Consider the following 13,704-nt stretch of genomic DNA (forward strand, 5'->3'; position numbering starts at 1 on the left):
GGGGGTCCCCGGAACTTACAGACGTCAAGAACGCGCGGCGAGCTGCCGAAACTATCGAGAAATGACAGCGTTCTGTGTGGGGGAATTAGCAAACAACACTCTCCCTCCCTCTATCTCCCTCTCCCCCTGCATTTCTTTATAGAGTTTTCTACACACACATGTGCGCGCGCACACACACACACAAACACAGTAGCCTTGAGCTGAGTCATATAGGATCAGAGCTTTTGGAGTTGGGGAAGTTGACAACTAATCTAGCATGACATAGTACAGTTTATACTTTACTTATTATTGCCATACATAGGTCTACATACAGTAAGTAGCCTATCGCGGCTATATACTATAGCCTACTTAAAGGACCACTTCACCACTTTTCAACCTATCTTCATATAATAGGTCCTCACTAATAATCATGAAAAAATGGCACGATTTTTTTCTACTCAGTCTGTGTCTCATAGGACGGCTGTTGGCAGTTTAGAACCGTCTTCCAGTGACATCATCATTAGGCAGATTTTTTTTAAAACAAGATTTCTTTACAAAAATATTTAGATTTTCATTATCGTGAGAACGATGGCTTCCATTTTCGCATTGCAACTTTTCAGGACTAGAAACCCTGCAGTTTTTATTAGCTTGTATTCCCCATCGATGATGTCACTGGAAGACGGTTTCTGAACTGCCCACAGCTCTCGAGACACAGACCGAGTAGAAAAAAATTGCCCAATTTTTGGTGCAATTAGACATGAAAGGTTTAATATTATGCCAATATATGGCAAGTAATGCAGAATATAGCCTATGCTGCATTATATTATGCCATATTCAGGATAAAAAGGAAATATATGTCTCTATATAGCTTATGCAATTAATATTTCCATGTGAGGGGGTGCATCAGCTAGGTCGGGAGGTAACAGGGGGTGCATGGCCAAAAAGGTTTGGGAACCGCTGGCCTACTAGAATACAATGAATAGGCATTGTACTTGCTCTCTCAAAGACATGCAACATACATAAAAGGCACACGCACACACACACAGGCCTGCCCTACATACATACATACTGAGCTTTTTAGTCATGTGACTATAACTGTTGTACAGCACCTGTCCTGACTCAGTAGTCAACAACACACGTGAATGCCCTTTCAGAGTGGTTGCTTTGAGTACCAAACAAGGACCTTGGAAATAGATGTAATGTCGAATGTCCGTGTGAGGCCTTATTCCAATCCAGAAGTTAGTTTCTTCTTGTTTATAATTATCTTACAGTTAGGTCTGCACACAGTGACAGGAGTATGGCCTTTACCTCAGTCTTTAACCATCTCAATGGAGCGATATTCAGTGAATCCAAAGGATTTTAACTTTGGAAGGAACTCATCCACGCAAATATGTTCTGTCCTGGACGCTGCATTCAAGAGATACTTCTCTCTCATTTTTCCAGATTACATTTCAGGTACGTGAAATACTGTTGGCTTCAAGGAAATCTCAAGTGAGTGAAACTCAAATTCACTCAATATTCACTCAAATAGCGGACAGGATGAAATTTCAAATAGGCTATGTAAGATTTCCCCCTTAAAGGTGCACACAAAGTGATTTTACGTTGTTAAAATAAGTTTTGAATAGTCCTATACTGTGATAGGTATCCTGATACACAGTTGTCAGTATCCTCATTAGTACCTAAACTGAAAATGCTTTAAAAGGTCGAGAAAGTCAAACGCTATAAAATAGAAGCTGATATAGGCACTCTCTCCTGAGTCCTGATTGGATGGAATTGACAACCTATAATGAAAATGTATTCTCTGGAGAGTGAACCCTGAGACCACCCCTGTTACTGTTAGCGAATAAACACTGTTCAGTGAAGTGATCAAGGGCTCCCACTGTTTCTTGTATGGAAAAAGAATATTACAAGATGTATAGCCAGATGACTTATTACGTTATCATTTACTGCTCTAAACAAACATTAAAAGTCCATAGACTTGGCTGCCACATGACGTAATTTTCGACGTAAAATCTCAAAAATATGATCCACCTAAAAATATCACTTACACAACACAATTTATAGAGACATGGTTTTGTTAGGTCCATTCTGTTTGCTTTTAAAGTAGATCAATGGGCTTTGTAGAGGCAGCAACTTTGTGTGTCATTCAAAGCAGTGGTCATTCATCTGCAACTGCTCTGAAAACATTAGAAAACTGTTTTAAAAGTAAAATAAATAAAGAATACTGTAGCAGTTAACTACAGTGTTATAATGTTCATTTTTGTGACCAGTAGAAAATGATGGCCTGTCATCACATGATGCCAAACCATTTTCATTGGTGGTTAGCTTGGACCATGATGACTGTGAGGGCTACCCAAATGAAAACTCTTCAGAAAGATGTAAGTAGGCTAGTGAGTAGTGACCCACCTATTCTAACTAAAGAAGTCTTAAGAAGGACAACATGTCCCTCAAGTGGCTCAAGTTGCTCTTCTACACATTGTAGGCTCACAGCAGTAGACCGTAATGTGCTTGTTTTTGTCTTCCAGACACACTAATTGTATCTGCAGGTAAAGCGTTCCTGAATGCAGAGACTGTTTGGGGTGCGCTGAGAGGTAGTTATGATTTCCCCCCCCCCCCCCCCCAAAAAAAGTGTTAAAATTATGTTTTTATATGGCCACACCCACCAGTTCATTCTAGAAAGTAGGCATATACAGGCCTGGTTTTCAATAAAAGTCCCCAATAAAAATAATTACACATATATAGCTTAGACTAGCAGGTACAGTATGTAGGCCTACTTGTGGTTAGACCTATGGGTCCACATTAGCAGGAGTTATGCACATGAGATACTTTAAAGGGATAGCCTTTATATAGAGTTTATGCTGATTTATTTGTATCCGTTAGCGGTAAGAGACTACAAGATACACTGCTGGTCATCAAATTATTTGCTTATATACAACAAAAACACAAAAATCTCCATGAAATCAAGGCTCCATGGGGTGGGTAATCGATAGGGATTTTCTTTTATTAGTGTAAAACCAACAAATTAATCAGTGAAATGCGACCAAGCATTCACTTTATCAATTAGAACCCTATAACCATCATTTCATCAGCATTTCATTTTTTTCTCAATACATTTTCATTGATTTTTAGATTAAACAAAATATATAATAATTTCAAAGCATACAAAATTGAACTTAAAATATTTTGGGGCTGAACTATCAAGTGTAAAACCAACAAATGAATCAGTGAAATGCAACCAAGCATTCACTTTATGTCAATTAGAACCCTATAACCATCATTTCATCAGCATTTCATTCTTTTCTCAATAAATTTTTATTGATTTTTAGATCAAACAAAACATATATAATCATTTCAAAGCATACAAAATTGAACTTAAAACATACACACACTCACATGCACAGACACACACACACACACACACACACACTCGCACACACACACACACACACACTCGCGCACACACACACACACACACACACGCACTCACACACACACTATGCATGCACGCACACACACACACTCATCAGCATTTCATGATATGCCAACTCAATGTCATTTAATTAACTGCAGGTTTGGAAACTTTCAGTCAGCTGGTGTATCAAGATTACGTTGGCGCAGTAAGTATTTATTCAAGTGACCATCATTTTTCAAGTAATCACCAGTAATAAATTAGTCTTCAAACTGAACAAACCAAATGGCATCTTGATACCAGTACTTTGTTGAATGCAGAAATTGTATTGGTACACATTATAATCCTCAGTGTTCATTTATACAATCCAATCCACTTTATTTATAGAGAACATTTAAAACAACAGTGTAACTCAGATAGTGTAGTCATATGGTTACATACACTCAGGATGTTACTTTGTATATCTCTGCTGTCGGGCAGAAACCACCTAACTCCAAAATGTAAAAATTTCAGGAAATTTAAAAACATCCAACTTAAGTATGGAGTTGGGTTTTGGCCGAAGCGCTTTTTAATACTTCTCGGTTCAAGATTTGTTTTAACCAACACACAGACGGGTGTTCAATAGCACTAATGTATGGGGGGGGGATCTAAAACCTGAAAATTTTAGTTCGCTGGTTTCTGCCAGACAGCGACACACTTTACCCATCCAGGCAATATAACTCCTATAACTCTCCATAAGGACTGGACAAATGTAAATTTCTATCCTGCTCTTTTCTTTTTTTTAATTGTTCCAGTTTTTTGTTAACAAGACTGAGATTGAGGACTTTCCCCGTTTCCAGTTCAGAGGGCTTTTGTTGGACACTTCCCGCCATTACTTGCCACTAAACACCATCCTAAAGACCCTGGTAATAATAACTTAATAACACACATGTAAAACTCGAGGTGCTTCAAGCGTTGCAAAGTGTCAGAAATGTTCTGGTAAATTCCCAGAAATGTTTGATGAGAAATTTGCCATTTTCAATTATAACACCTCATCATGAATCCTGAAACGTATTTTTGGAGAAGTCCTTTGGCATGCTTAATATATCTCTATTTCATTGAAATTCATGTTGAATTACAGCCATGCAGTGTGCACTCAATGTATTCTTACATCACATGTACAGATCATTTGTCAACATCCCATCTTGGGAATTCAGTAGAATGCACAGTGCATGCCATGCACAATCACACTGACAGTACAGATGAGTCTCTGCATTACTATTGTACTATTATTTAGCTCCAAATAAATAATGGGACATGATTGAAAATGGGAGGGGTTAATGTCCCATATGCTACATGAATATTTTATATATATATATATATATTTGGGGTCTCAGTTTTCTGATAACTGCTATATTTCCACTTTATTCAGTTCCCTTATTCCATGTACGGTTTTACTCCTTTACATATCCGCCAACTTTTGAATCCCAGTACATTTATACTAAATCATTTCAATTATACAATTTTTCTTGTCAGGATGCAATGGCCTACAGCAAATTGAATGTGTTTCACTGGCACATAGTTGATGACCCTTCCTTCCCATACCAGAGCAGCACCTTTCCAGGCCTCAGTGATAAGGTAAGATGAGAGGACCGCCACAGCAGAGAGAGAATCAGTATTGTGTAACACATTACTACTACTATTCATGAAGCAAGACTGATGTCTTTTATTTATTTTTTATCATGACCTTATGTTTGTCATAAAATACTGTGAGATCGCCTCCACCCTTAAACAAAGACCGTTGGCTCTGGTTCAGGGGGCTTTCCACCCGATGACTCATGTCTACACTCAGGCTGATGTGAGAAGGGTGATTTCACATGCCAGGCTACGAGGGATCCGAGTGCTCCCTGAGTTTGACTCACCCGGTCACACCCAGTCATGGGGAAAAGGTAATATTTAAATCTGCTATGAGGATATATGTTAATATGCTAATAAATAACATTGTGTCTTTGGATCGCCTCCATCTGAAATTCCCTTTGAGTGCATATGCTATATGCTGTAGCAGTGTTCCTACTTCCTGGTTTAGTTACAACACCACTGTAAATCACCACAGATTAAATCCTGACTGAGTTCACCTATCTGTCGTCCAGAAGATTCTTACCTATCTCAGTATATTTTGTACTTGTCATTACTGATAGCCACATTACTGATAATTGTCTTATAAATTACTGTAAACCACATTCATGGACATGGTTTTAAAAGAGTACACCAGAAATATATTAAAAGTTGCGGTTTGGACCGTTACATGGCCCTCACACTTATGTTGCACCCCCGATCTGACCGATAAGCCCATATATGGAGATCTCTGTATCTGTCAGTCTTTGTCCCATTCCCATATAAGGGCATGCCCCTTTTTGTGTCTAAATGTGGAGCTGAGCTGACTGATGTTGTTTATCTGATGCCATGGCGACTAATTGAGGTTAGACAACACACTCCAGCTGCATTGGGAACTCCTTATATGGTTATGGCTGAGTTGTATAAGTGATGACATGGTCATCCTCCCATTACTTAGCCAATTTTAATATAGGACAAGTTAACAAAGTTATTTCTTTGAGGGGCTCCTCCTATGTCCAGCTTTGAGTGTTTGTGTAACTGTAAACACAAACATTGTCCTAACACAAACATTGAATGCCACTGACAATGAATGGCCAGATATGAGTGTTTGTGTAAACACAAACATTGCGTAAACACAAACATTAAAGACAAAGGTGAGGACGCAAATTCTAATTGGCTGGAATGAGATGATGTATGATGATAAGAATGACTGATGATAAGAGTCACTTCACACAGGTGTGATTTTAGAAATCTGACGCAGTCCAGGTGGTGCACGCACATCAAAAATAATCGTTACGGATGCTGTATAAAAATGACAAATAAACTTTGAAGAAAAATATTTGCAAACCGACTTCTAAGCTCTCATATAACTTTGAACTATAACTAAATAAGAGATAGTTCACAACATTTCTATCTACACATGGTCTTCGTCGTCAGTGAAATAACAGTTTTTATTTTTTATTTCCCCCATCCTTTCATTCTAGGGCAGCCTGACCTGTTAACCCCCTGCTTCAAAGGGGGTATTCCCTCAGGGATATTTGGCCCCATCAACCCAGCTTTGGACTCTAGTTACAAGTTCATGACCCGCCTTTTTAAGGAAGTGACCTCTGTGTTCCCTGACTCCTATATTCACTTAGGAGGAGACGAGGTCAACTTCACCTGCTGGTAGGACAGAATTGAACAGCAATGTACAGACAATACAATGATGTTATTTTTTTTCTGTTTTTTTGTGGCTTTCGCCTTTATTTTTATATATATAATAATGAATTGCATTTTTATAGTGCTTTTCCAAGTGCTCAAAGCGCTTTACAATGGTTCATTCATTCATACATTGGGAGGTGAAGCAGCGAACAGTCGATGCCAGCGTCCTCACTTCCCATATTTAGGGACAGACAGTAGGCTGACAGGAAAATGGGGGAGATAGATAGGGTGGTGACATGCAGTAAAGGCCGTCGGGATCGGTAGTCTAACCCGCGGCACACTACCAGACTTGGACTACTTACTGGCCAAGGTGCCTGGACTGCTGAGCCACGGCCCAGGCTGATGTTCTTTTTTAACAACCTTACAGTACATAATGTTCTTTTTTAACGACCTTACAGTACATGATGTTCCTTAAGGACCAGGGCCTTATGTTTTGGATCACTATCATTTTGCTCCCCATAGGAAATCCAACCCCTATGTCCAGGGTTTCATGCAGAAGATGGGGTTTGGAAGTGATTACAAAAAGCTGGAATCATACTACATGGAGAAGTAAGTACCGGTAGTCAAAATAGGAAAAGCACCATAATACAATTTTCAATTTAGCAGACTTATCCAGAGCACTCCCTTTGCATGTACCATACGTATGGTACATGCAAAGAGAGTGCATGCAAAGAGTGTATAGTGCTTCAGGAAAGAATGTAGTTAAACCACCAACCTAGCATCAGTATAAACAATATACTCCAAATCTAAATAATTAAATCTGTAGATTGAAACTATATGATACCAGTAAATTTATCTAGCATCTGTGTAAATAACATCCTCTCTAAAGTACATTCATAAAGTTAGGATAAGTGATATATTTTGTTTAAATCCATCCATCACGTCCAATTCCACTTGTTTAATCTGTATCCTGTGTGAGTTCTCTATCCTGAATCCTGGATACAATATTGTTATCCCGACCTGAAAATAAATGTTCTGTTTAATAAAGAGCTGGGGAGACATGGAGAGTTGGAGACTCATGTTACTGAACAAACACACTATAGCAATGAGTACTAACAGATTATAGAGCTATTTAACATAAACCTTTATGAGACCCAAGTCATTATCTATATTTTCAGCATGGTGAACATAACGTTAGCTCTCAACAAGACACCCATTGTGTGGCAAGACGTCTTTGACTTCCATGAACCGGTAAGTACTGTTCATACTAGCAAATGATCAGCTAGTTGTGTTGTACACATAAAAGTTTGAGAGAGATTAAATGTATTGTCAATGTACATTACAGCGAAAGTTATTTTTGCATCTCACCAGAGTGCAAACATGCCAGTAAAAAAGTGATACATTAAAGGTGGAGTGCCACGATTTTTTCCCACCCTAAAACATGATCATCAGGTATCAATCTAATAATTTATCGGACTGTCAGTCAGTCAGTCAGAGTACTTCCTTAGCATAGAGCAAGACAGCTGCTCGCTTTCCGCGCCATCTCACAACGCCACGACGCACGGACCGCCTCACGGAACCTAGTGCCTTACAGCCCTGTCCTCCAACCTCAAACTGCCCTGCATTACACACGCCAAACATTCTAACATTCATCTTAATTAAATGAATTTGCGTAAAAAAAAAATCTCCCCACAAATCACGTGTCACCAGTGTCACCAGTGAAATGCATGAAATGACACAGATTAATACTGGGACACACTTTACCGCGCAACAGACAGACCTACATGGGTAAACAATTCCCACCCTATCACATTACCCACACTGAACATCATTTGCTGTTCATATATTCAGAACGGGTAAGGACTAGTTATTATAATATAAGGAGGAAGAACTTTTTCCAAAAAGTGTACAGTGTTTGTTAAAATCATGCTTTTATATGGACACGCCCACCAGTTCATTAAGTATGCCTGGTTTGGCTGGTGGGTGGTGATGGGTGGTGATCCACCTGAACTGAAGCTGCACCCACAGCTGTAGTTGTATGATAAAGGGGGAGGGGTTAGGGGAGGGGCTGATAGTGTGATGTCACTATATTACTGTTTATTTCATTGGCCTGACTGTTAAGGGTTCAGCCTCCAGGAAGAAACCCTAAATACAAAGTTAATACACCATTGCACATAAAAACAACTCCAGGGTGTATAATGAAGTACTGTCACCTCATAGACACATGAAAAACTGGAAAAATAAAAAAATTGTGGCACTCCATCTTTAAGTGCAGGTCAGTAAGTAAATCGGCAAATAAGACGACAAACCCTATCTTTTCTTGAATATATCACAGTAGACCAGGGTTCCCCAATAGGCAGGCCATTTGCGGCCCGCGGAGCGCCCCCTTGTGGCCCCTGGAATAATTTGGGGGTGGTCCCAGTTATAAATGTCATTAAATTAAATGGGGGTCAGTAGCCTATGCATGTCAAACTGGGCATCCTTTTCAAATGGGGTCTTGCCCCTCAACCTCGCGCATGCAGACTCGGCCCCCAGCCTGGTGGTACCCTAGTCAAAATATGGCCCTTGAGGAAAATTAATTGGGGAACCCTGCTGTAGACCCTCTCAGTGACTCACATCACCTTCAGATGTCACACATGCACGCACGCACGCAACAAATTTATATCTGACAGACTAGAGGATTATGTTGCAGCACAGGTGCCTATCAGTGGTGGTGGTTTGGAAAGATGGGTGTTACCTCTGTAAGGTGCGCAGGGTGACTAAAGCAGGGCATAGAGTGATCCTGGCCTCTCCATGGTATTTGGACCTGCCTGGTCCCACACACAACTGGGCCCGTTATTACACTGTGTGGCCCCTCGCCTTTAAAGGTCAGAGCACAATCTGTGTGGAGTGGACAGTTGTGGTGGTGTGCTATGTACTATGTTTTGTTTGGTTTTGTGTTGTGTTGTTTACCATTGATGTTTCTTTTGTGATTTGCCCCTGAATATTGACTGGCAAAATGTCTTTGTATATATGCTTTTTGTAGTTTCATACCACCAGGGGGCAATACAGTCTAAACGACTGTAAACTATTTGCATACTGTCCCCTAATGTAGGGGATAATGTACTTAAAGAGTACATTATCATTATGTGTGTATAAATTAAAAAGGTACTGTGCTAAAATGAAGAGCATCCAGTGGAATACAGCCATGTCAAAATTGCTAAGTTACTGGCAGTTAAATAAACATTTACATTAAAGGTATATTCAGTGATTTCACTCAAAAAACCTTAGGTTTCGTTTTTGGCCTGGGACCCAGCCTTTCGTCCAATCAGGATAGAGAGTCAAAAACGAAACCTAAGGTTTTTTGACCCCCAGGGGTTAACTGGGGACAGGGAGGAACTCCTTATATAGTCAGCACACTCTATAGTAGAGAGGATTATCACAACAAAACAAAAAAATAAGTGATATTTGAATTAAGTGAAATCACTGAATATACCTTTAAGTAAGGCCACTGTCAACTATATATTAAAATTAACCAACACACAGATGTAGACAGATAACTATAGATTTGAGCTTCTATACTTGCAATACTGCTGTATCTTTCCCACTTGTGACTCTGGCTGAGATGGTGCATAATGATGATGGCAAACTGGTACTCCATTTTCCCTATAGTTCCCTTTGGTTTCGCAGGCATTAAAGCATTGGATGCTTGGCATCATGAACAAAATCATGATACCGTACCATGACCATGAGGCTACACCAGATTGTGATTTAAACCAAATATAAGCAGAGAAAACAATACCAGTAGTCAGACACACTGATCAATGGCAGCAAGTATGAATGACCACACAGAAGGGCCAGACAATGTCTTGTTTGTCACCCTGGTCAGATCGTCAAGGATGTTGCACATCTGGAAAGGCCTTCATGCTGAGTACAAAGGCAGAGCTGAGCAGGATTACCAAAATTGACCACATGGTCCGGCTGGTGGCCTCTATTATATCAACCGCATCACTATATGGTCAAGACTGGCGTAACTACTAGATACTAAACTGTGCTGCCACATAACTTCTCTGGTGGATGCAAGGCCTGGTAATAACAATGAAGTAAAAGGTTACAAATTGTAGTCTAGTAAGCTACTGGTAATGATAATTTCCCTCTAGGCAAACCCAGACCTAATCAAGATACATGTTTTAAAACCATGAACTAAAGACTGCTAAATTGAGCGGGAGCCTCGTTAAAATATATAATGGATGGATTTGACCACGTTACTATTGTCTGAGTGATGATTTGCTGTGCTTTGGTATATATGTGAATGCTGTGAATCTCTCTGCCTTGGAAAACCATGAATACAGTACAATAATACTCAAACGACACTGTGTCATACTGTAGCCTGTATCCTCATTCATTAACGGATCTGTAATCCAGGTATCAAAGCCATTTGAAACCCCATTGAGTTAACAACACATTACTAATTGCAGGTATTGCTTTCCCTTCACAGGAACAGAGGAACAGAAGAAGCTAGTTATTGGGGGGGAGGTTTGCATGTGGGGAGAATATGTTGACGCCGCCAACCTCTCTCCACGGCTTTGGTGAGACTCAGTGAGAGTGAGAATTGTTTTAATCACTGCATCACTCAGTGTACCATAACGGAATTGTTATTAATCCAGCTAACACCCTGATTGAGTGAGAAACATTATCACTGCATCACTCAACGTACCATATCTGTTAAAGGACAACTTTCTTTCAACCAAGGTTCATGTTTTAGGTTGTGATTAGAGAAAGTAAAAGGTGAGTGTATTTTTTTTTCATTAGCTGCTTTTTTTTTTAGTTTTAGGGATTTTAGCTGTTTTTGACAGGGGGGTGGGGGCATTCGAGCATGGGGCTAAATATGTATTTTTTTTACAAAATGTTATAGCGATTTATTTTTATTATTATTTACTATAGTCCTACTAGACCCCAAGAATTATATCTGGCCACAAAAGATCACAGGATCTATACTGAATGTGAAGGTAGTCTACTGGGGGGAAGCCACACAGTCAATATGTCATAGGCTCAATATGTCAGTTTGTCACATTCAGTAGATCCTGTGATCTTTTGTGGCCAGATGTAATTTATTGGGGTCTAGTAGGACTATAGTAAAGAATATAAAAATAAATTGCTATAAAAAAAATGTAGAGAAATACATATTTAGCCCCATGCTCGAATGCCCCTGTCCCCCTGTCAAAAACAGCTAAAATCCCTAAAACGAAAGAAAGCAGCAAATGAAAAAAAGAATTACACTCAACTTTTACTTTGTCTAATTTCAACCTAAAACATGAACCTTGGTTGAAAAAAACTAAAATTGTCCTTTAAGGGTACTTCCATGGCCTAGCTGGCTGCAGGCACAACAAGTTTTCATCAAACATGCAGTCCTGGTGTTTCTGACATTATTAGTCATTTACACATAGATAGACACACACACTGGTGTGTGCTCAGCCTTCAGCCTGGCAGAGATAAGTTAATACAGCTAACTCCCTGATTGAGTGAGAAACATTAAATCACTACAAATACTCAACATACCCCAACTGTTACCCTATCTATCTCCTTGTGTCCTCCCCAGGCCAAGGGCAAGTGCAGCAGCAGAGAGATTGTGGAGTGATGAGAAGCAAACCTATAGCGTGGAGAAGGCTTTACCTCGGCTGCAGGACTTCCGGTGCAAGCTGCTGAGGTAGTTGGGTTCTCCATGTATTAGTAGAATTGTCCTTTTATACAGTTACTGACAAAAATGTGTATATTTACCATGGTCTGTTCAGTTTGTTTATGCAGTCATTTGAAACAATTTTCCTGTTTTCCTGTTCCATTTCTCTTCCTCTCTGAGGCGTGGCGTCCAGGCAGAGCCTCTCTTTGTTGGTCATTGCAGGCAGGAGTACCATGCTATATGAAGACTGTGGACAGATGGAATCTGTTTTTCTTTTTCAGATTAAATACATTTCATTCAAGAATATGGCTGCTACCTTAAAGTATCTGGATTGAGTTGCTGTTGGAAACCTCATGATTTCAGTTTGGGTTAGGTAATGAGACTGAGATAGTCTGATATATAAGGAGTATGTAATGAATAATCTACCTGTAGCTGGCCTGTTCTGACATTACAACACTTCATATTTGGGCATGCCTGACACCGAACTCCATATATAGGAATAAAGGGACACAGAGAGACAGATACAGAAATCTCCATATATGGGCATAAAAGGGACACAGACAGATGGAATGGGTACTCCGAGACGGGTACAACGGGTATTGCACAGCGGGGCGGGGCATGGATCTCCAACTTCCATCGTTATCGACTCTGTGCTCTACAGCCGAGCATGGTCTAGTTTAATTAAATGTAGTAGTTTAGTATCGGTGGTGGTATAGTATTTAGAGTGGTACTGATAATGATATTTAGCATTAATATAGAGAGGATATACTCCTTGGTCAGCATTGTTGACACAGACCCAGCAACAGCTCCCCACATTGTTCATAATTTAGGCAAGAAAGCCTTAGTTAGATTATTTATTGGTTTTGTCAATCAGGGAAGGGGGAGCAGCTTCATACCCCTCCATTCTATTAAGTTTGACCGGCATCTAGCCTTCTTTTGTTTCAGCATTCATCAAGTTTTTGTTTTTCTCCACAATGATTACCTTTAGTTATTATTTGGTTAATAAAACCTTAAAACTTTCCATTTGTGGTGTCCTATAATTTATGTTGGGGTCTCCACTCTTGAGCCACTTAAGTGTTATTCTGTTGTAGCCTATCATTTGGAGACCGTAACAAGCATTAACATGGAATTTGAGATAAGTCTCCCTAATGTTTAATTTACTTGTTGAGTTGAGCTGCCATGTCTTTGATATGCACTGAGACAATTGATTTTTCTCATTGTGTGGATTATGTTAATGGTAGCAGATGGCAGGGTGGGGCAATCCCTGGTGTCCATTGTGCTGACAATTCAATCCTGCTTCCAGTCATCATTTGACAGGGGCATGGGATGCTTTACACTACAGCACTGAACCAAACCAAAGACTGCTTAGCCATGCAATCTTTGGTTGCCCATACTCGTACCCAGTAAATACTGGTGCTTTGTCAGG

At 39.8% G+C, this 13,704-nt stretch overlaps 1 protein-coding gene across 1 annotated transcript; it reads left to right on the forward strand.

The window, feature by feature from the left end:
- Nucleotides 1-1,178: 1,178 nt before the first annotated feature.
- On the forward strand, nt 1,179-12,536 carry hexa (hexosaminidase A (alpha polypeptide); the record flags this gene model as incomplete). Its single annotated transcript, XM_083762701.1, has 14 exons — nt 1,179-1,434; nt 2,253-2,357; nt 2,505-2,570; nt 3,550-3,596; nt 4,183-4,293; nt 4,904-5,005; nt 5,184-5,316; nt 6,466-6,646; nt 7,145-7,231; nt 7,801-7,873; nt 9,315-9,489; nt 11,100-11,190; nt 12,201-12,308; nt 12,459-12,536. The coding sequence occupies 14 exons, from the start codon at nt 1,179-1,181 to the stop codon at nt 12,520-12,522; spliced, it is 1,599 nt and encodes a 532-aa protein (XP_083618827.1). The 3' UTR covers nt 12,523-12,536.
- Nucleotides 12,537-13,704: the final 1,168 nt, after the last annotated feature.

This window comes from Protomyctophum parallelum (genome assembly GCF_964188405.1).
Source record: "Protomyctophum parallelum genome assembly, chromosome: 4".
NCBI lineage: Eukaryota > Metazoa > Chordata > Actinopteri > Myctophiformes > Myctophidae > Protomyctophum > Protomyctophum parallelum.